Genomic DNA, 24,811 nt, shown 5'->3' with positions numbered 1-24,811 from the left:
ATACGTGAAAAAGCAGTAATTTATTGTTTTAATTTGCATTTGCCTAATAAATAATGATGCATATTGTTTCAAATGTTTATTGGCTATTTTTGTTTCTTCTGTGAAATATCTATTCATATATTTTGCCCATTTTTCTATTAGGTTGTCTTTTTTCCTATCAATTTGTAGGAATTCTTTGTATATTAGGAATGTGTGCCCTTTTTCTGTCATGTGGGTTGCAAATATTTTCTCTCAGTGGTTTGTTTGAAAATTTTGTTTACGAAGACAGCATTTAAATTGGAAGTTCTTTAACTTCAATTTTGCCCTAGGTTTTAACTTTCTTGGTGGTGGAGGGTTGACTGTGGTGATCTTCACTTCTGGACTCAGAGGGTCAGACTGAGATGGAGGCTCATTTCAAAGGCTTTTTGCTGGAGGAAAGGTGGAGGCAGCAGGCCCTTCAGGAGACAACAAACAACCCTTTGATATACATTGGCAAGGTTTTCTATTTCTCTTAAAAAACAAAAAAGGCTTTTCATGTTTCAGTGAATCTGGGAGCTATTTGGATCTTATAACAATATTATGTTAATTAGAATACTTACAAAGATATAAACTATAAGGCAAGATATATATTACAAAAATTTAATGTAGAAACACCGAGAACATCAAAGAACAAGTGCATTTCCGTTGATATATGAGCAAACCTAAATCATTTTATTACTAGTTTATCATAAAAAAGAAAGAAATGTGGCATGCAGCACTATCGTTTCTTTTAAAAAAACCTCAGACGAGTTTGTCCATCACGTCTACCAGGGACTTTTTCATACACTAGACGTCGTTTTTTGAATGGTGGTAGTTGTGAGCACGTGAAATCTGTTAAAAGGAGAAAAAGGAAAACCATTTTATTGCTGATAATAATACATATAAGTATTTTTTTTCCAGCTGTTCAAGTGGATCCTGTCTCTTCATCATCTATTTACAAAGTGTTAAAATTTCCAAACTGAGATAAAATAATTATTAAAAATTACATTTTTTAGCATATATGTGCTTGTTCTTAAAGGCCCAATACTGATTAGTGTTAGATACATGTATTTGTATTTGTATGCTCATGCCTTGTACAATTAAATCTCCCTGGATTTAAGGCTCTTGCTTTTAAGTTTTCCTTCATTAAGCCTGTTTCTTAATGCATATCTGTAATGTTGTGAAATTTATCCTGAGCTCTGATATATGATAGGTAGTGATCATGTATAGACTCATCTTTTATGATTGTATTATATATGACACATTAGCCTGAAATATTCTAGATTTGGATACTTATGGATATTGATTCATTAAATCAATAAAAAGGGAGGCTAAAATATTTAAAACAGTAGTAATTATTCCTGGCCATATAATCTCAATGGCAAGAGTTGGATGCCTTTATAAGCAAATTCGAAAGGGAATGCAGGGCTCCCCTGGTGGCGCCGTGGTTGAGAGCCGCCTGCTGATGCAAGGGATGCGGGTTCGTGCCCTGGTGCAGGAAGATCCCACATGCCGCGGAGTGGCTGGGCCCGTGAGCCATAGCCGCTGAGCCTGCGCGTCCGGAGCCTGTGCTCCGCAACGGGAGAGGCCCGTGTACCGCAAAAAAAAAAAAGATTCTTGTTAACTGTTTGAATTAAGTTATAAAAATAATTGCAAAGTGGAAAAAAGCAATATTTTTAAACCAACATTATTTATATGATATATGATTTTAAAATATATTTATAACTAAATTAATGAATTAAAATATAGGTAGACATTGACTATTCCATCTATATCCCTAAAACCTTAAATACTAAAATTTATTAAAAAATAATTTCTGAGATCTTTTTATTGAAAAATTGGGTTATCTCATACATTGGGATGCCCTATGTTAAAAAAATATACAGTAATTCACATGCTTAATTTGTTCCAGGGTGGAAAAAAGATGAAATTTTCAGCCAGTTCATTTATGAAGCCAGAATCACCTTCATGTCAGACTGTTACAGAGTACAAATAGAGCACAATAAATTAATTTCATTATGAATGTAGATATGAAAATCAAATAAATATTAGCAACCATATTTAATAGCATATTTTTAAAAATCATTCCTTAAAAGCCAATTAGGGGGATATGGTGATATATGTATACATACAGCTGATTCACTTTGTTGTACAGCAGAAACTTTAGCACAACATTATAAAGCAATTATACTCCAATAAAGATATTTTTTAAAAAAGCCAATTAGGTTTATCACAGAAATGACAAAAATGATTATTGGTAAGCCTGTAAACATTTACATTAATGTCAACAGAGAGAACATGTTTGATTTTCCCCAATAGGGACCAAAAAGAGTTTGAATAAAATTCAGCATCTGTTCCTCACAAAAGTTCTTACAAAACTAGGGATAGAATATTTTCCCTTAAAATCAGGAACAAAACAAATTATGACTATTAAATGGGACCAAGTCCAAGTTTTGTGAGTCTGGGACTTATATCGTTTGAGTGTTCCTCTTTTAATAAAACAAAGAATATAAGATTTTCTGGGCCCCTTTTGGCCTCACAAAATGGCCTGGGCAAAAGAGGAGGTTTTTTTTTTTTTTTTTTTTGCGGTACGCGGGCCTCTCACTGTTGTGGCCTCTCCCGCTGCAGAGCACAGCCTCCGGACGCACAGGTTCAGTGGCCATGGCTCATGAGACCAGCCGCTCCGCGGCATGTGGGATCTTCCCGGGCCAGGGCACGAACCCGTGTCCCCTGCATCGGCAGGCCGACTCTCAACCACTGCGCCACCAGGGAAGCCCAAAAGAGGAGTTTTGAAGCTTCCAGCTTCTCCTTTCTTTTTGTTTTCTCCCCATCATAGTAAGGCCACCTTTGTATGACCATCAGAACTTAAGATTTTGTTCTAAATGCTTAGGCCAAGGCAATAAGAAATAACACAGAAATAAAAGGTATAATTACCAGAAGTGAGAAAATAAAATTGTTCTTTTAAAAAATTGATATGACTAAATGTTCAGAAACATCAATTGTAAAATAGATAGCCAATAGTAGTATCTATTTAATAGGACTGTCAAAATTAAATCCACATAAAGGAAATATAATAAGTTCTTAATAAATGTTAGCTCATTAAATATCCCTGCTTGACAAAGAGGCTACTTTTCTAATTCACTAATTTCTTTATTTAATCTTTGTTAATTTTAGTCTTCTGCTTGACTTAGATTTGTTCCATGTTTTTACTTGTAACTTCTTAAGTTAAATGCTTAGTTCATCTAAAGCTATGAGAATTTGACATATTTTCTTTGCCTTTATTTTCTTAAAAGTCTATAATTAGAATTTTGATTTTCTTTGATGCCAAAGTTATTGAAGATTCTTAAGTGTAGTAATTAAAACAAAAATTTTTTTTAACTTGGAGATGAGTCATCTTTTAAAATTACACTAGAGAGTAGTTTTATCAACTATAGACAGTATTACCTGTTAATGATTTCTTGTCTCCTGAGTTAGATGAAGATACAGAGTGCCTTTTCTGTCCTAAACATTTTCCAGCTCTTTGGCAGAAATAAAGACTGTTGAATTCTTTTTGACTTACATTAGAATCAGAAGCACAAAATAAATCCAAACTGGGGACGGATGGTAATTCTTTCCAGAAAGTCTTTTTAGTCTCAGCATTTGAACTTTCACATATGAGGCCTTCTAACTCATCCGATAGACATTTTTGCTGATTAGTGAATAAATTATCTTTCTGAGAGGACCATTTGTCACATGTATTCTGCTCTGCACCATATTGTAAGTTGAATGAGTGATTCTGTTGTTGCCATACATTTCTTTTAAAGTTCCAATGAAGAGGAGATTGAGAACCCTCTAGTGAAAAGACAGGGGCAGACAATTCTTTATTTGTAGGTCCTTTTGCTTCATGTGTTTCCTTTTTCTGATAATTTATAAAGTTAGGGGTAACTCTCTTCTGAGTGTCAATGGTGATATCATGGTTCACAATTCATTGCTGTTAGACCCAAAGAAAAGACATCTGACCCTGAATCATTCTGGTTCAGAAAGGAACTACCAGATACATTCCTTGCTTCTGTATTAGTCAGGAAAGAATTATTCTGCATTATGTTAGGGTTACAACTGGACTCTTTCCAGTAGCTGGTCTGATTGTAAGAAGTCACAGGTGGTAAAATGCATGGCATTTCTTTTAGTTTCATAAGGGAAGAGTTATAATCTGAAGCGGCGTTTGTGTCTTCGTGCACTGTCTCTCCTAAGTCTGAATATTGGTAATATTCATTATGTTCTTGAATGACAGAATCTGAAGAGCCAGAAGCTGAAGTCTGAGAAGTAAAGGCACTAGTTTGATTCCTATTTTCCTGAGGTGATGAAATTTGAGGTGATTTTGTTACAGAAGGACTAATCTTGAATAAGGAAGTGATGTCACAAAAATGCTAAAAAAATTTTAAAAATTAATTAATATAATAAAAATACAACATAAACATCAGTCAAGTAAATATAAGTGATGACACTTATCTAAGTGGAAATAAGGAAAAATATAAATGAGTAGTCCCATCCAAAGGTATGATATTGATCCATGTAGTGAGAACATAACTTAATTAGGCTCCATTAAAGAAAACACATTGTAATTTGCATCTATTTTCTAATCACTTAAATAAATTTTTAGTTACACAATTACGTGAATACCATTTCCTTCATAAAAATTAAAGAAACTTACTGATAAGGCTAAAGTTCTCTTTAGCTACTACTATAAAGAAGGGCTTCAGGATTATTTGGAAGAGATAATGTAAACACATATGAATAGAGTGTGTAATTGAATATCTGTGGGCAGTATAACACTTCAAAAATGATTTGAAGTGTGATAACTGATCTCGTACAGAATTATCTATATAAGATAGTTTTAAAATATATAATGTGACTGACGACCAATGAGAATTCTGTATGAAATTTAGTTTAAGTAAATAATTTCTTTGCTCTGTGAAGTCCAAAACAAACTTGGATAACTTCATTTTGAAAACCCTTATGGTAAAAATAGATACTCAAATGCAAAGGAAATAAATTCATAGAAGAATATGGATCTCAAATAGCTAACCTTTAACACTTTTTCTGGAACTTCAGGTAGGAGTTCCTGAAGTTGACAAAGAGTTGCTAATAGTATCCAGTTCAGTGAAGGTCCTTTATTTAACATGAGCTGAGCCACCAATGGATTAACACTTGGAAAATCAAGTAAGTACATTTCTTCCTAGAAAAAAGTGTAAGGAATAATCAGCCAGTGTTTTTTTCTTACTCTACTCACTCCAGCAGATTAAAATTTTTGTTGTTGCATTGCACCTACCACTCAATTTGAGATGCTTGGGGGAAAAAGTATGGCCAGGAGGAAGGAAACTTGTTTGTCAGTAAAGATTCATACACCCAGAATTGGGAAGGCTCTTAAAGTTCATTCAGTCTAATCACTCATCCAGAGAGACTCATTACAGTCCATTTCCTTCCAATGACAATCGTTTTATCTAATGACAGCTCTTCTACCTTTCAGGGCAGGGTTCCCCAGCCCCCCGCCCACACAGCAGGAGGTGGCAGAGGGCCAGCGAGCGAAGCTTCTTCATCTGCCGCTCCCCATCGCTCGCATGACTGCCTGAACCATTCCGCCCCACCCCAGTCCGTGGAAAAATTGTCTTCCACGAAACCGGCCCCTGGTGCCAAAAAGGTTGGGGACTGCTGTTTTAGGGGACGTAGTTATATAGCTCAAGATTTCTTTAGCTCTCCCTTTGTAGACCATATACTATCATGGTTTGGTTAAATGAACCATGTTTATGATATCTAACAGATGTTATAATTTCAGGAAAGGCTTATTGTGAAAGGTACAGGAAGAATTACTATCAACCAGAACTGACCCTGACAGTCTAAAAATATACATTTTCAGAGAGATCTCATAAATGTCTAGAAATGTAGCAGCCATCTTTATTGCCAAATTTCTTTCTTTTTTTTTTTCTGGGTTACACTGGCTTTTTGCACCCTCTTTTAGTTTATCAAATGACAGACGTGAGTAGATTGGACATGCCTTTGTAGGAAGGAAATTGCACATACATACATATATGTCATAATTAATTATACCCATACTTGATAGTGTTATGTTCTGTTAGGCATGTAAAAGTCCTGTGATTTAATATATATGACTATTTTATTTATTTGTTTTATAATTTTATTTTTTCCGTAGGTAAAATTCAAAAGGCACTAAAAGGTATACAGTGAAAAGTCCCATTCCTACTCCATTACCTCAGTTCTCTCTAGAGATAATCAATGTTATAATTTCTTGGTATCCTTCCAGAGATATTTTGTTCATTTACAAACAAATACATATAAATATTAATTTCCCCTTGTTTTACACAAATGGTAGTGTACTGCATGCTCTGCACTGCAACTTTTCATGTTTCACTTAATATATTTGAAGGTCACTCCAAGTTAGTACATAATGATCTTCATTATTCTTTTTCTCATGGCTTCAGGATTTGAATATATTGAAAATAAAGGTAACAGAAACACTAGGTTGGTATGAAAGCCTGGAAATATTTATGCTTAAACAAAAGGAATTTCTAAAAATTAACTAATAACTATTTCATAACTCTACTTTCAATTATATAATTGAGTTACTGACAAATCACAGAATGATAGAATTTTGCTATCCTCATAATATACCTACTATTCTTGAATGCTGAAATGTAGGAATTAGAAAAATTATTATATTTTTAAAAATATTAGACATTGAAGCCATTAGATCACCTTATAATAAGTTAGATTTGAAAGTTCATTATAAAAGATCCCATTAAAATAGTTCTATGAGGGACTTCCCTGGTACTGCAGTGGTTAAGAATCCGCCTGCCCTCAAATCAACTTCAAGATTTTAATGTACCTGTTTACCTTTTAACAGGCCAAGAGCTAAGGACGGTTTTTACATTTTTAAATGGTTGGGGGGGGGGAAGACTATTTTGTGACATTTGAAAAATTATATTGAAATCAGATTTCACTGTGACCAAATAAAGGTTCTTGGAAGAATCCGCCTGCCAATGCAGGGGACAGGGGTTTGAGCCCTGGTCCGGGAAGATCCCACATGCCACGGAGCAACTAAGCCTGCGAGCCACAACTACTGAAGCCCGCGTGCCTAGAGCCCATGCTCCGCAACAAAGAGAAGCCACTGCAATGAGAAGCCTGTGTGCCACAACAAAGAGTGGCCCCCGCTCGCTGCAACTAGAGAAAGCCCACATGCATCAACGAAGACCCAACACAGCCAAAAGTAAATAAATTTATAAAAAAACAGTTCTATAAGATTGAAAAATACTCATAATTCTGGAAAACTGTCTAAATAAATGCTGTGCATTATGGCTATTGTTACATATATTCAGGCAAGCATGATAGAACAAGAAAATGCTACCAGAAAAAGAATTCAAGTACATGTATTTATATTTGCTTTGCAAATATCTAATTTATATATTAGGAAATAAACCTTAGATGGTGAGATTTCAAGCCAGGATTTATCCAACCATTCATGAGGATCCCTCTTCGAGTTCATTAAATTGTGGTCAGCAATTTGTCGAATTAGCAGTGCAGTCTCTTCCACTCCTGGGGCAATTAGAAGCTAAAATATATTTTTTACGTTAGATTATAGGAAATACTAGGAAACAAAATATATCACTCAAAAATTGTTTGCAATTAGGAGAAAAAAAACTCCAGAAGATTCTAATCTTTGTACACTCTTTTAGATATAATTTACTAATTTATCTATGTGAAATCCAGGATGTTTTATTTGTGAGGATAAACAATTTACTTTCCTTCTTTAAATATGATATCCTTGTATTTTCTAATTTTTGGAACTAAATTGTTATTCTTCACTTCCATTTGGCATTTATTAATAAAGTCTTTTAAACATATTTGGTGTTTTATTTCATCTGTATTAGAAAAAAAGCAATTTGGATGTCACTAGCAATAATTAATATTTTGCTTTTTCTAGGTTAAACTTAAGTAGTTCTCAAATAAAAATAAGAATTAAACAATAGTGCAAGATTTTTCAAAAACCAAGTTGAAAAATAAGGATATTTACAGATTAATTTGATGCTGTATTCAAAAAGAAGAATATGTTCTGATTTAGAGTATTCTTGGAATTGTTCATCCAATCTTGGCTTATTTGATGGTAAGATACCCCTGCCAAAAATGTGTGATGTGTGAGTGTGTTAAACTTAACTCTAAAAAGAATTTCTTAATATGTCCTACTTCCTGTCTGTCTCTTGTGTTTTCCTCCATGCCCTTCCCTCTTCTGAAATGCCAGCCTTTTCCTTCCCCTTTCATTTCTGTTTTTATCTTCTTCTTCGTCTTTTGGCTTTGGTTGAAGGAAAGATAGTTCATAGGTTAGCAGTTTAATGTGGATAGAGAACACTGCCCTAAACAATCACATCTTAAAAATATGAATATTCTGTCCCGTAGTGGAAATTTAAGAAACAAAGACTGTACAAACCTCACAAAATAATTATGACATTTTTTTTCTTCCACAAGAATAACAAATACGAAACTGCTAGCATATACCTGGGGGTATATGCATGCTAAAGAAGGATTTTCTTTTTATATGAAATATATAGAGTACACAGAAATACACTGTTTGATTCCAAATTTATTTTATTAAAAGTTTTGGATGTTTTGAGATGATTTGAGACTTTTACTTAAATATAATTTTTATTTTAAAGGGCATAATTTTATAATGGTAATGAATATTACCTTAACTTAAGGGTAAGTCTAGCTCATGGCTAGACTTTGGGAGATTCAAGAACCCCTGCTAACATTGTTTTCAAAAATTTACATATGTGTGTATCTATGCATTTTTCTGCAAAGAGAATTCATAAGAAATTTATAGAATTTTTTTTATATTAGAGTAAAATATGGCATGACACTACTAGCTGTATTTTCTTTTAGTTTAAGAAAATGTACTTAAATTTCTTAATATTCCCTTTATGGCTAGGCTCTCCAGATGCTTGGAAATAAAAGAATAATCCAACCTGATGGATTTTTTTGGCCTAAGAGGCCAAAAGCCATATTACTAAATGTATTCTAAAATAATACGAGTCTAGGGAACCCCCTTTAATGTCATAAGGTCATCAAGTTAGGGGAATGGGAGACTTGAGTATTGGTGATACATTGATACAAGAATTAGAGCAAATTAATCATCTTGTTTCTCAAATTCCATGGAAAAGTGGACATACTTTTAAGATTATCATGTGAACTTGAAAAGCTTTTGGAGTAGTTAGATCCAGGTGGGAACAAACAATCCATTCCATTTCATTTGGAATGGATTGTGCCTGAGCAGTACCTCCTATTTCATCTCCAAATGCCTTGCTTGGAACATGTCCTCTGTGGATCATGTCACTGTACCTGAATAGGGTAACTTTCTGGTATCAGATACCCCATGTATAGATTTTTAAAATGATTTTCTAAGGCATATTTTGTATATGACTGCTTTCTATTAGCTGAAGAGAAAAGAGGCTGATTAAGTGGTAAAACCTCACTTGAATGAATAAATGAGACAAATTTATATTTATTTAGATAACTTTTCTAAGAATTTTACTTCTATGTTTAACATGCATCACAGGATCAAAATTATCTGGATTCTATTTCAAATAGATCATTTGTTGATTTTCTTAACAGGTTCTGCTTTCACTGAATTCTATTTAGTAGATGTTTGCTGAATATTTTTACTGTGTACAAAACACTGTGCTAGATGTTATAGCTTTTACAAAGAAAAGGGCCTAGTTCTCACCATCCAGGGTGGAGGATATATGAACAAACACCTCATATTATAATAAAGGTATAAAGCATTATTAGGAGGATGGGAGGAGAGATTCATCTTGAGAGAGTATAACTGGTGCAAATTTTTTAAAGGAGGTGGTATTTGAGCTGGGTAGAAAAAGTCAGAACTATGAAGTCTGGCAGTAAGGGGATGGGAAATAGTATTTCTGGGGGAAGACAGGACAGAATCAGATGGCTGAGAGGTGGGGGCATAGTCAGGAAAATGTGAGTAGAATGATGTTAAAGGAAGGATTACTAGGGGTCAAATCATGGAGGAGTTTGAATCCACCTGAGGTTAACTCTATTTTGATGAAGTAGGAAGCTACAGAAGGTCTTTTGAGCACAAAAATTCAATTCAACAACAAGTATTTATCAAGAGGCTACTATGTAGGCTCTGTGCTTGGTGCTAGGAAGACAAAAATGAAAAGCATGTTCCCTTTCTTTTATGCTTACAGTCTAGGGAGTGAAATATTCACAGCTGTATTTCAGAAATGTAATTGGTGTCAATATACATGATGCATGGGAGTGGGAAAAGAGTAGAAGTAAAGAAATTAATTAGAAAGTTACTTTAGAATGCCAAGTGAGAGGTGAAGGCCTGAATTTAGGGAAATAGCAATGGGGGTAGAAAGGAGAGGCATACTCTAGAGACACTGCAGAGTTAAAAGGAAGATTTAGCTACTGATTAGATTAGAATAGTGATGCCATAAACTAGGTGTAAAAAACTAACAGAAACTTTAATTAAAATAGAGTTGGGAGACCAGCAGGAGGAGCTCTCATGCCCTACCATGATAGTACAATTCAATAGGAAGAAAGACTTCCTCTTCTTTCCTAGCAAGAGCTCACCCAATAAGAGGCTGTCACAACTCAGCCAATGAAAAGCCACTATACGTCGAACTCTCAACTCCTCCAATGGACTCTTTGTTTACTATAACCCTCCCAACTTCCTTTTCCCCTCTTTAAAAGATTTCACCTCACCTTACTGTGCCCAGACTTGCATATGGCTTGCCATGGTTGCAGGCCCTGAGTTGCAATTCTTTGTTGATCCCGTATAAACCCATTTTTGCTGCATAAATAACTGGCAGTCTACTTGTTTTAGGTCAACATCAAGTTTGGGGGAGGATGAGAAGTTGTGTTTTGGATATGCAGAATTTGAGGTACCTGTGGGATATTCATGTGGGGATTTCCAGAAGAATTCTAGAATATAGGTGCAGACCTTAAGAAAAGTTAGAAAAATTTTAAAGATTTTCTTAAAGATGAAAGCTAAATTTGTGGGAATGTCTGAGTTTATCAAGGAAAGAATATAAAGTGATAATAGTAGAGGACTGAGTCCTGAATTTTGGGGAAATATATAAACTTCAGAGTGGGACATTGAAAAAAAGCCAATAAAGGAGACTGATTAGAGATCACCAAGATATTGCTCTATTCATATGTCATAAGATTTCCATTTTACAGCAGATAAAAACAGTATGTCTCTCATAAGTGAACATTTTTGATCAAGGGATATTTATTTTTATTCATATCCTGACCTGTTTCAAAAAATCTAAGTAGTAATGAAGAGATAAAATATGAATTTAAATTCATTAAAGGCTTTTAGAGCCGAAATTTAAGTGGAAAGAATATTTGTTAATTTGAAACTGTTCTTTATATGGCTTTTAAGTGTTTTTTAGTTTACCCATTTAATGTTTCTTCTCACTGGGCAGTTGAGTTTCAGATTTCATAAATTTTGGCTTATGAAAAATACAAACAAACATATAGAAAAAGAATACCTTTACATCCAGTTCTTCTGATTTTAGCCCAGATGAAACCAAAGCTGCATAAATCAAAGCTAGGTGATGAAGTGTCTTTTCTGTAAGATAGTACCTAAAAAAAATTATATTATTATATTCTACTCATTTGATGTTTGACTATACTTATTAAAATTCATTTTATTTTTCACGTTTTATAAAGTTTTTAGAATAACCTGGCTAAAACAATGCTTGTGTGGCAGACTCTTTTTTTTTGTCCACTCAGCACTCTTTTGTAAGAACAGTTCCACTGCCATTCTTCAATAGTACCGTTAAATCTAGGAGATGCTGAGTGTGTGTGTGTGTGTGTGTGTGTGTGTGTGTGTGTGTGTGTAGAAAAGTTTAACTCATCCCTTTACTAGCCCCAGGGATGGCTATGTGACTGAAGCCTAGCCAACTACCTGGCCAAGGTATCAGGTTCAGATATGAACATATGACCAGAACCAGGATAACTAGAATCCTCCCTGGGTCTTTTCCCTGAACTGTTAGAAAAAACACTCTTTTAAATGATCATTATATGACGTGATAGAGGTGTTAACTAACACTAAGGTGGTAATTATATTACAGTATATAAATGTATCAAATCAACAGAGTGTACTCCTCGAACTTACACAATCTTATAACTCAGTTATATCTCAGTAATTTTAAAAAACACTGCTATTTCCCTGTCTGTAGTTATTAAGCACATCAGATGTGACTCGAGCTGTGGGTGGATATTCCTACTATCTTTATCCACTTTAAGTACTCCAAGCAACGAAAAAGAAATTTATTGGCTTATATTACTAAGGGGTCAAGGAGAAGACATTTTTGGACCCAGGGACTCAAACAATGTCATTGAGACAATGGCTCTCTTAATCTCTTTGCTCTTCCTTCCTCTGTTGGCTTCTTTCTCAGGTAAGCTCTTTTCAAAAGAGTGGCTGATAAGAGAGACACACTGTGCCTAAACTGTTCGTTCAAACGATGTGGTTTCTATTGAACACCTGCTTTCTTTTTGGAATCTAGAGTTTTGATTCGTGACTAGCTCTTAATAAAAGCCCTGGGCACTGAGTGTCTGGTGAGTTTCCCTGGTAGACAACATTTTACAAACGTTATCACAACTCGTTGCTGGGGAAGTTAAGCATGTTCTGTGTGACTCTCCTAGTAGAAGACTCTTGGAAGCTTCCTCCTAGTTTCCTCTGGACTTTGATCCATGCCCTTTCTCCCTTTGCTGAATTTGCTTTGAGTACAAGAATATTTTCAGCGCTGTGAATACTCCTAACAAATCATCAACTTGGGGTTGTCTTGGGGACTCCTGACACATTTCCTCAAACAGGAACTAATGGCATGAACTACTAAAGTAATTAAAAAATTTTATTTTGTATTTTCAATTCTCCTCATTTGGTCAGTTGATTAAGATACTTTAAAAATGTTCCAATGATCTAAAAATATGAAACTGAGATACCTAGAAGTCTGAAAAGAATTACATTTTATAATAATATATTATTGTGAATAAATGATAATTCTATCCTGAACACAAAACAATCTCAGTGTTACATAATTAATTTTTTTCATGAACATCTGGATAAAAATAAGTGTAAACCTCCTCTTATTATCTCTTGTACTTCAATTGTACCTCTAGGTGGATACCAATCTAAAAATAACTTTAAAAAATTTCACATCAATTATTTATCCAGAATACTTCCAAGTTCTTGATAAAGCTTAAAATGCTTTACAGCCTTTATTAATCTTCAAAATGAAGATTTTAGACCTGAATAATCTTTAAAAATATCTTTACTGGAGTATAATTGCTTTACAATGTTGTGTTAGTTTCTGTTGTACAACAAAGTGAATCAGCTATAAGTATACATATATCCCCATATCCCCTCCCTCTTGAGCCTCCCTCCCACCCTCCCTATCCCACCCCTCTAGGTGGTCACAAAGCATCGAGCTGATCTCCCTGTGCTATGCAGCAGCTTCCCACTAGCCATCAATTTTACATTTGGTAGTGTATATATGTCAGTGCTACTCTCTCACTTTGTCCCAGCTTTCCCATCCCCCTGTTAGAACTGAATAATTATTTTAATTTTTCAGTTCTGGTAGAAAGGAAAACTATGTTAAGTGACTACTAGAGGTTATTGTTAATAGAGGAAGGAATAAGAACCAAGTTGTTTGTATTCTTACATTCTAACTTACACTTATCCTCACATGATAATAATTTTATACAAAGAGCTTGGTACAGTAAGATAAACAAAAATGGAGTCAAACAAGAAAGTCAATAAAGGAAAAAAATCACACAGATAATGTAATGTTAAATAAGATAAGATATCTGTACCTTATCTAATAACTAAAGAATATTTTTGAAACTTCTACTATGATGTGGTATGTGTAATGCAGTATCGTAGAGAGCAAAAAAGTGAATAAGACTAGTGTGCAATTTAGTTGGAAAGATTCATTCATTCAATCAGAGTATTTGCCAAGCATCTATCAAGTGAAAGCAATGTGGTCATTGCTATAGGGCAAGTGCCCCAAAGTGATAATACAAAACAAAATACGATAGTATCAAAGATGAGGAAAAAACAGGGAGCTAAGGAGTTGGAAGGTTGGAAAGGTTACAACTAAATATTTATATGCAAGAGTGGGAGATACTGAAGAAACGTTGAATAGAAAAAGTAGATAGGTCCTGAAAAATAGGCACAATTTCACCAGATGGAATAGCTGGAGGAAGGAAGGAATATCGTAGGAAGAAGAGAACTGTATGAGCAAAAGTGGAAGTAGGAAAGCAAGGAGGATGTTTGCAAGCCAATGAGCAGAACTTTTGATTGAAATGGAAAGCAGTGAAAAGTAAGCCTGAAAATATAGGTTAGGATTATATGCCGAAGACTTTGAATATTAGGGTGAGTAGTCTGTATATATTCAGTAAATAACGGGGAAGTCAGTAAAGGTGTTTTATGAGTGAAATAATAAGAGACTAGTTTTAGGAATATTAATTGAGTGTATGATAGATTATGAAGAGTAATGTTGAGAGTCATCTGGAGGTGTGAAAACCATTTGTCATAATAGTCCACATAAAATAATGAGAAACTGAACTAAGATGTTGGTAACATAAATGGAGCGAGGGGAGAGATGAAAGTCCAGTGGTTGAATCTATAGGATTTGTTTTCCAGTCTTGATGACTAAAAGAAAGGCAATGGTCATAAATAGCTAAAGGGCAGAAAAGAGGAGATACAGTTTTGGAGGGAATAGTGAATAAAATGAACTCATACTATGTTAACTTTGAGAGCCGGTGGAATATCAGAGTGTAAATATTATATAGAAAATTAGAGATATTAGGTCAGGAAATTCAAAGAGAGACTGCAGCTGCAGATAGAAATATAATAATTATATGCAGAAAGATGACAATTGAAGCTAGGGGAGAGGATAAGATTTTTAATGGACAAAACAGAAGAAAAAAAGAGATTTCATATCTATCTGGAGACTGGGACAAGGAAGAAGAAGAGGTAAAGACAAGAAGTAGAGAGGTAGAAGATCAAAAACATTGAGGAGCCATGGAACTGAAGAGTTTCAAGGCAGAAAGCACTGACAATAGTCTTAAATACTTCAGAGCAGTGAAAGATAAAAATATTTTTGGATATGATCATAAGAAAGTCACAAATGATGAGTGACATCTGAGAGATAGAGATCAGAATAGAGATAGAGAGAAAAGCCAGATTGCAAAAAATAAAAGGAGAAAGTGAAAGCAGTACGTTCATAAAATTTAGAATGAGAGAAAGGAGAGACATGTAATGATAATTTGAGCCAGTGTCTTGGCGTGGATTTGGGGGGCAAATTTTCAGTTAAGCACATCAATGAAAGAAAGTATAGTAAGATGCTAGTTAGTTGGTATATCTAATAAAATTTTAGAGAGAAGTGATTTAAGAATGACATTTTTTAACAGACGAGTCCAGAATTAAAAATTAATAAAAAATGAAACACTCACAGCAGCAATTCTTAGTGAGGCAGAGGTGGGGAGCATGATTTGCACTGACTGTCCAGGGGAAATATATCATCTCCAAAATTCCGATTTGTTTTCCTATGGGCATGCCTTCACCTTGAGAATCCCTTACTTAAAGCAAACTAGATGAGCAAAAGGAAAATTTACATACCTACTTTTATTCGAAGAAGAAGATGGAATAACTTAAAAGATATATATGTGACTTTGGATGGAGACGTGTTTACTTACTCTGAGTTTAATGGTTTTTTGGCATATAAAATTATCCAACAATAGCTGTACTGGAATGATAATGCCATCAGTCTCATAATGATATTGTCTGATGCCTTCTCACAGTTTAATTCTTCTAGGTCCTACCAGAAAATAAATAAAATAAAAAGATTCACTAGGTTGACCAGTTGTTACAAAATTATTGTTGCCATATTTCTAGAATCTATGATATATAAATTATAACTTGAGAAGAAGCATGGGTATGGGTTCCCATTTTATGGAAAAATTAAAGTCACACTGGAAGTAGTAGGGGAAAAGCTACAGTAGTTGTAAAACGGTTAATGATAGACTCAGCAAGGGGGGTTCATGAATCTCCCAAAGTCCTAGACATGAAGCAAGCAGTCTACAGAGTGCTCCTATCTGGGCAGTTCTTTGTAGACAGGGATCTGGCTACTCTTAAGGACAAAAACCCATGGGATAATCTGCACTTAATGCTTACTTAAGGAAGATGAAAAATCAGCAGTTAATGGACTTATAGGCATGTCTTTCTAAGGATCTAGAACCTCTTTTTTCCTTTAACAATATTAATTTTTGATAGAGTGAATAATTCAAGAAGTATTTTATTCTAACAGTAAGTTATGTAAGCATGGATTAAAACAGTTTTCCCAAACAGGATTTCCCTCCCACAAATAACTGTTATTTAATAACCTTAAATATGCAAGATACAATATTCCATAAGAATCTTTCTAACAGAGCTTTTTTGTTTCTGTCATATAATTCTTATAGTATTAACATTTGCTTATCAAATCAGACTTCTACTTTACCATAATACGTGCCATTAATTTATACTCCATACCATCAAACTGCTTTCTGCTCTCCACTCCCACACTATTCAATTAATTTCTTTGTAATTTGTACTCCAATCAAGCAAACATATCAGGGAGATTCATACATCTTAAATTCTAAAATATATGGATTTTTGAAGAGATTTTCTCTCTCTTTTTAAAAACTGACTAATTTATAGGCAATCCCCACTTACTTTAGAGGAAATCCCGTATTACCAATTACAGATTAATATGTTACCTCCTTTTAAGAAACACAGTGGCTAGAATTTGATTTTTAAAGTTTTCAACACTATAATTATTCTATAAATGTATTTAAAAAAAGGTCAATACATAACATTAAAGATATTATATTTGCTCTATCTTCTTAAAGTACGTTAAAAATTACAAGGCATTGAAAAAGCTTGGTAATAGCCATTTTCCATGGTGATGATTTTAGCACTTATGGCCCATTTGCAAAGTTTTGGAAGAAATCATGAGTAGATTATAGTTAAGCTCTCTAAAGCTAATAGATTACATGGTTACACATGTATTTTAATATATTTGATTTATATTTTTTATTGTATAGTTTTACCTGCAAAATTATGGTGGTGTCCTCATCAATTGTCACCACTACATAATGCTCTGTACCTCCAAAGAGTTTCAATGACTCACTGCAGCATCTCTCCACCAATGTGATATTATACCTGTAAAATATAATATTTTGGGGTGACAGATGGCTAAGAAAAATTCTTTAAGAAAAACTGTATTGTCCTCCTTCATATTAAATTATTTGAACTACTGTTCAAGTTTCATACCTCAATTTATTCTACTTAAGAAATTTGAGGAATGAAGTTATGAATTATTCTGTTTATGACAAATTAGTTGAGATATGTGCTGCCTTAGGTATTTTGCTAAATATTATTGTACATGATACTATTATAAATGTCTTTCTTTTGTTTGTTTGTTTTTTGGGTTTGTTTTTTTTTGCCCACACCCACGTGGCTTGTGGGATTTTAGTTCCCCCACCAGGGACTGAACCTGGGCCCCCGGCAGTGAGAGTGTGGAGTCCTAACCACTGGACTGCCAGGGAATTCCCCTATTATAAATGTCTTGACCAATTTATTCTGGTTCTGTAAGTAATAATTCATGAAATTAAAACATTGTGTTATGAGACTAAAACATTCTGCATTTATCAGAATTTGCTTTTTTCTCCTGAAAAGTTGCCTAGATTTAAACTATCTTTTATAAGCTCACAGTTTTCTGTGAATGCCCCACAGCCTTAAGATATAAAAACAAAAGTATGGAAAATAGATCTGCATTTTAATGAAGGTCACAGCATAATTATCCTTCCTTGATATATAGCCCAATGTCTAACCTTCCTGTGACAACTTGTATGCTATGATAGTGTTTTAGATCATTTAAAAATGCTCCGTGTTGGTATGATGTTAGAACTAAAGGTCTAAAAACTTGAGAATTCATTTAGAACTTCATAATCTTGCTTCCTAGTCAGTATTTAAAGTCCTCTAAATAAGAATACTCATTCTCAATAATATCAATGACCCAAAAACATGACCATGTAATTCACAGAAACCCCCCCCACATAAAATCCTCATATTTGCTGGTAACAAAAGAAATGCAATTAAAAATGAATTGAAGGGCTTCCCTGGTGGCGCAGTGGTTGAGAGTCCACCTGCCGATGCAGGGGACACAGGTTCGTGCCCCGGTCCGGGAAGATCCCACATGCCGTGGAGCAGCTGGGCCCGCGAGCCATGGCCGCTGAGCCTGCCCGTCCGGAGCCTGTGCTCCGCAACGGGGGAGGCCACAACAGTGAGAGGCCCGCGTATCGCAAAAAAAAAAAAAAAAAAAAAAAAAAAAAAAAGAATTGAAATAATAATTAACTATGTTTTCTCCACAAAATTGATATATAACCAAAAAAAGACAATATTCAATAATTATGATGGTGTACTATAGGGAGAGAAGTATAAGTTGACATAAACTCTATGGAAAACTATTCCTATGTGATATAATTCCAGGCTTGAATCAGAAAGAAATAGTGCCACATATATAGCATAATATTTAGCCAATTAGGGTATATACATCTTTCCTAAGTTATGAAGTCAATAACTTACTTGGTTTCTAACAACTGAAGTATTTGTGGAGTATTAAGAAGTCCTTCAGATGCAAAAAACACATATGGAATCTGAATTTCCAAAAGAAAACCACCAAAACTATCCAGCAAGGTGCTTCCTAAATATGAAAAAATTTATAAATATTTCTCTTTTTTCTCATCCCTCGGTTCTTTCTCTTTTTACTAAACATGAGAATAACAGGTGTATGCTTAAGGAGTAGTATAAAAATAAAACATATTCATTGTAAAAATATGAATTCAGAATAAAGAAAGGTCTGAAGAATAAAATTAAAATCATGTTATTCTACTCCTAGAAATAATAGTTAATAGAATTTATTAAAACTACTATATACTAAAAACAGAGTTTAACACATACTTCCACACTTTTTTCTATATGTTTGCTTGTCTATACTTACACATGTACATTCACTTGAAAAAATAAGGAAAAGAAAAAACAGGATCATACTCTACCTGAATGTTAATATCTGCTTTATTCAATTAGTACATATTGGACATTTCCTATGTAAATATATATACTGATTTACATCAAAATTTAAAATTATGCACAATAATCCATAGGGAATGCTACAGATCAATAGGAAAAAGATCATATACCTCAACAAATAAGTGGACAAAGGACATAAACTGGCCATTTATAAAAGAATGGCTATACAAGATCAATTCACTTATGAAATGGTATGGATAATCAAAGAAATGCAATAACACAACTATAAAATATTATTTGCCTCTAATCCTTTCAAAAATTTAAAAGATTAATAATACCTACTTATAGTAAAAATATGAGGGAAAGGATTCTCTCACACTTTCCATGTAAATATAAATTGGGATAGAATTTCTGGAAAGCTATTGGCAATATATAAATGTGTGTATACCTTTGAACCAGCAATTCATTTTACCCTGGAAGTTTTACTTCTTACAACAAGTACATAAAGATATATAAGATATATAAACTACTATAAATCTTGTGGTATAATAGTAGAAAATTGAAGCATTATAAATGACCCAAATAAGGAATTGGTTGAATAAATTCAGTTTAAAGATGAATGTTTACCTTTTATCCTTTCTTGAACCCATGTTTTAATTATTTAATGAAGTTAATGCTTAAATCTCTGTATCAAAGATTCCAAAGTAATAATTATGGTTGTATTTTTAGAATTGAGTTGGAATGTCTCAGAATTCAAACTTCCTACTCATACTTGAGGTGGATGGAAAGTGACTTATGGCAAGTTTTGAATGAGAGATGCACTGGGACTAAAAATATACAGGACTTTTAATTTAATGGATCTGAGAACTCACAACCTTAGTCATGTGAAGCGTTACTGAGAAATACAAAGAAACCAAATGCTATGCAAAGTGGTTTAGACTCTTTGCCAAGCATTTGTGCATAATTTTTTGTTGTGTATTAAAAGTTCTCTGTGTCAGTCAACATACTATGACATATTTTTCCCTAAAATTCAATAAAAATATTGTTGCATAAAAGTCAGTTAAGATTAGATATAATTATAATTTAATTGTGCTATTATAAGTAAAATTTAGAAGCTAAACGGATGAAGACAAATAGAATCAGTAAAGGCTATTTTACGAAAGAGGCAAGAGATAGTTAAAGGTCTTGCTCAAGGTCACACAGTTGGTGGTGAGGTTAGAGCTTGAACTCAAGTCTTCTAATGCTATAGTTTATTCTCTTTCCATAGATCAGAAATAGAAAGCAGCAAATTTTCATGCTAATGGAACAAAAAAGGAATTTTAGTTTATATCCTTACTCTTTAAAACTGTGTCTGGAAGAATCACTTTAAAGGCCAAGTAAGGAATATTCAATTTTTCACAATGTTCAGCCCAACAAGAGTTTTCTACAAAATTGTATTCCACCACAAAAGAGAAATTACTCCAGGGGAAATCTGCTCCAATATATTGATTGTGTACAACTGCACAGAAACTTGTACTGAAGACAAAAGAAAGCCAAGAAAATAGAATTAGTCTTGTGTCATTATACACTTGGAATGCTAAAAGATGACTGTTTTGGCTATTTTATTCTTCTCTAATCTATGCCTACTTATCTTGGAAGGACACTGGCGTATTTTCTGTTGACTTGTTTTCCAATTGTGCTAATCTCTTTTTATCTTTCTTTTTGATGGTCATACTTAAAAAAAACAAACAAACTAGGATATAAAAAAATGTGGACTATTTCACATCCTCATATGCAAGGGACCCTATTTTATTACCTGAGTCTTATCAGTAATACACAAATCACCATGAGAAATCAACCTCATTTTCTTATAAATATGAGATTTTAATCTTTGAGAATCTATATAGTAGAATATTACCTGATTACTTTGTTTTTTATTTATTTATTTATTATTTATTTATTTTGGCTGTATTGGGTCTTCATCGCTGCGTGTGGGCTTTTTCCAGTTGTGGCGAGTGGAGGCTACTCTTCGTTGCAGTGCGTGGGCTTCTCATTGCGGTGGCTCCTCTTGTTGTGGTGCATGGGCTCTAGGTGCACAGGCTTCAGTAGGTGTGGCACCCGGGCTCTAGAGCACAGGCTCAGAAGTTGTGGGGCACAGGCTTAGTTGCTCCGCGGCATGTGGGATCTTCCCAGACCAGAGCTTGAACCCGTGCCCCCTACATTGATAGGCGGATTCTTAACCACTGTGCCACCAGGGAAGTCCCTTCCTGATGACTTTGAAATGGCTTTTTTTTCCTCAATGGGCTTCATAAGTGATTTAACAACAAAAAGGTGGGTACTTAAATATCGTTAAGTTTATCTTTCCCATCTTTGAATTTCATATAACATAGAATTTACTATAATTAAAATTCTCTACTGCTGCTTTCTATCTAGAAATAATTTCTACATTAAATAAGGCAAAATGAAAACATTTTTAGACAAGCCAACACTAACTTTATTATTAGCAGGCTCTCACTGAAAGAATTTCTAAGTGATGTACTACAAGAAGAAGGAAACTCAAAAGGAATGAAGAAAATATAAGAAACAATGCTGAGCAAAAACACTGGTTAGAAACAAGTGTAAGTCTAAATAGGTACTACTTGTACTGACACTAACAATAACAATGATAATTTGGAGATATTAAAGAAAGATTGAACTAAAATTCTGGACGACAATAATACATAATACACAAGGCAATAAACTTAGTTAAAGCATTTTTCAGGAAGAGAGTGGAGACATTGATTAATTTCAGGTTTTATTAAACCTTTTTTGGGACTTCCCTGGTGGTCCAGTGGTTAAGAATCTGCCTTCCAATGCAGGGGACATCGGTTCAATCCCTGGTTGGGGAACTAGGATCCCACATGCCGCAGGGCAATTAAGGCTGTGCGCCGCAACTACTGAGCTTGTGTGCTCTGGTGCTCACATACTGCAACTAGAGAAGTCCACACGCCTCAACGAAAAGACCCGCATGTCACAATGAAGATCCCATGTGCTGCAACTAAGACCTGACGCAGACAAATAAGTAAATAAATAAATTTTTTTAAATTGGCTAAAAAAAACTTTAAAAAGTTAAGTTCTAGGAGAAACTGCACTTTTCCCATGGAACTGGTATGTCTCCTCCCCAGAGATGAACAAATATGTTTTTACCCATTTAAAACACCTTTGGATTCCAGAAAATCTTTTTTGTTCGAATGTAAGACAGTCAGTGTCAAACCTGTTGGAAAAAAGAGTAATACAAAAAGTTTTTTTCAATATTTTGTTCATATATATTTTTAGGTGTGTCATATATTTCACTACCATAGAAATGAATTAAAGATCTGTGAACAAGGATTATTTTTCTAAGTCTAGGGAATCAGAAAGTTTGAGCCATGGGCACTGTTTCTGGTGTGTATGTATGTTGGGTGTATATAAGCCTGGAAATTCTGAATTTATTATGTAAAATAATAAAATAGATCAAAAACTTAATGTTAAAATAACTAAATACTCACCAATTCTGTGCAGTTCATTTTATTTTGCTAAAAATTACGGTAGATTTTACCTTTTTTCTAGCCAAAAATTTAAGTACATAACTAAACAGCAAGAGACTATACATTTCAGTGCAGTAGGAATTTTTTTTTCCTTTCTCCTTGCTGTATAAGAAAAAGAAGACTTCCTGGACACTACCTGTTTCATAGATTCACTCCTGCTTCTCAATTATAATTTAAATTACTTATATTATTTATGTTATATTTTAAACCAAATATAATAAACTTAAAAATTTTATTATACCCACATATACAGTTTATTTTTGGTATACATAATTGATTTAAGAGTAGCTAATTCTAGTAAAAATAAATTCTATACTCTATTAGTGAACTTTTGTCAACTGTAGAGTTCCCAAAAGTGTGATGTAATAATGGCAGAGTAATGTTTAATAATTTCATGTTTACTTGATATGACAGTAGTTTTGGTGATAATAAGAATGGAGTTAGTAGTATTTCTCTTTTATAATTTATGAGGTCATATTATTTAAAACCTAATCTCCTTAAGTGGTTTGTACTAGCTTTGATCCCAAAGCAGATTACTTGCTGAGCACATTACTGGGATCTTTCAAACATGTGGAACGATGGAACCACATCTTTATTTTCTAACACTAGACACAAAGAAAAGGCCTAGCTTCTAGATACAGAGGATAGTTGCCAGTTACAAACAGAGTAAAAACATTTTTCAGTATAGAGAGTCAATATTTTTGTGTCAGCAGACCTTGTTGAAACAAAACAATAAGAGTAGTAATGATATAATCCCAAATGTCAAGAGAAATAGGAATGTTCAGCATGAAGCCTACATAAGAACCAATATATATACAGCAATAATTTGCCACTATATCTTACATGACATCAAAGGAAAATGTGTCTCATTAAGTAGGTTTAAGTATTCTTTTCTGGGGGCAGGAATATTTCCTCAGCTTCTTCACAAAAATATACCTTTGGTTATCCAAATCCCTTTGTCTTATTAATATTTTAAAATTTATTTTTTAGAATTTTTATTGGAGTATAGCTGATTTACAATGTTGTGTTAGTTTCAGGTGTACAGCAATCAGTTATACATATACATATATCCCCCTTTGTTTTATAATGCTAACGTTGGTCAGCGCAATATACACTACTATGTATAAAATAGATAACTAATGAGAACCTGCTGTATAGCACAGGGAACTCTACTCAGTGCTCTTTGGTGACCTAAATGGGAAGGAAATCCAAAAAAGAGAGGATATATGTATACATATAGCTGATTCACTTTGCAATACAGCAGAAACTAACACAACATTGCAACTATACCCCAATTAAAAAAAAAAAAGTTTCCAGTTACCCTGATTGTCTAGACAACTGTGGCAGCTTCAGCTCCTCAATTGTTAAGTATTGCTCTAGCATTTTGGTACTAGTAAGGATCTTGTGATTTGGTAAATATGAATTTATCTTCCCAGGACTGGAAAACTGAACGAAATAATAAGATCCAAGCTTGAAAATTTGGACTCTAGCACATGATAACATTGTCAAGAAATAGCACTGTATAAGGCTCTGCTTAAAAGAGCTTTCCATTCTCACATTACTATTGATATGTTTTAATAGTTTACTAACTTCACAGAGTAGCGGATATTTGTCACATACTTGCATATTTCAGTTAAATCTTTCTCACTAGTCTTAGTCTAAGTAGGATATATAGGGAGGTATTCATTAGCTTATTCATTTATTCAATAAATCTTTATGATGTGCCTTCCATGTTCCAGGCATTTTTGTGGGTGCTGGAGATACAAATCAGGGCATGGTCATTACCTTCCAGAAGCTGAAATTTTAGTGAGGAAAACAGACAAGATAATCAGTTATTATACCCCAGGATGGTAAGAAGTGTCTTAGAAGGATGCACATAATACCCTGAGAGTAGAGAGGGAAAGTATTTAAATCAAGGTTTCCTAAACAAATGTTTTAACTAATTTTTAAAGGATGTGTAGGAGTTAGCTTCCTAAAGAAGAGAGAAGAGCATTATGATAGCAGGAACAGGAAGGGTAAAGGCATGGAGATAGGAGACAGCAAGATAAATAGTTTGGTAGGGTTAGAGCCAAGAAATATTTTGGGAGATGACAAAAGATGCAGTTCATAGAGG

General features: G+C 33.9%; 1 protein-coding gene across 1 annotated transcript in view; it reads right to left on the bottom strand.

Moving 5' to 3' along the window:
• Positions 1-228: 228 nt before the first annotated feature.
• Positions 229-24,811, bottom strand: part of SHOC1 (shortage in chiasmata 1) — an 89,884-nt gene continuing 65,301 nt past the window's right edge. The window contains 11 exon segments of the mRNA XM_032633842.1: positions 229-849; positions 3,442-3,950; positions 3,952-4,403; positions 5,063-5,212; positions 7,469-7,600; positions 11,562-11,655; positions 15,778-15,899; positions 17,173-17,284; positions 18,710-18,827; positions 20,490-20,668; positions 22,319-22,385. Of these exon segments, the coding sequence (XP_032489733.1) occupies positions 749-849; positions 3,442-3,950; positions 3,952-4,403; positions 5,063-5,212; positions 7,469-7,600; positions 11,562-11,655; positions 15,778-15,899; positions 17,173-17,284; positions 18,710-18,827; positions 20,490-20,668; positions 22,319-22,385 (2,036 nt within the window). The 3' untranslated portion in view covers positions 229-748.

The sequence above is a fragment of the Phocoena sinus genome, chromosome 6 (genome assembly GCF_008692025.1).
Source record: "Phocoena sinus isolate mPhoSin1 chromosome 6, mPhoSin1.pri, whole genome shotgun sequence".
Lineage (NCBI taxonomy): Eukaryota > Metazoa > Chordata > Mammalia > Artiodactyla > Phocoenidae > Phocoena > Phocoena sinus.
This window is presented reverse-complemented; position numbering and strand designations above follow the sequence as displayed.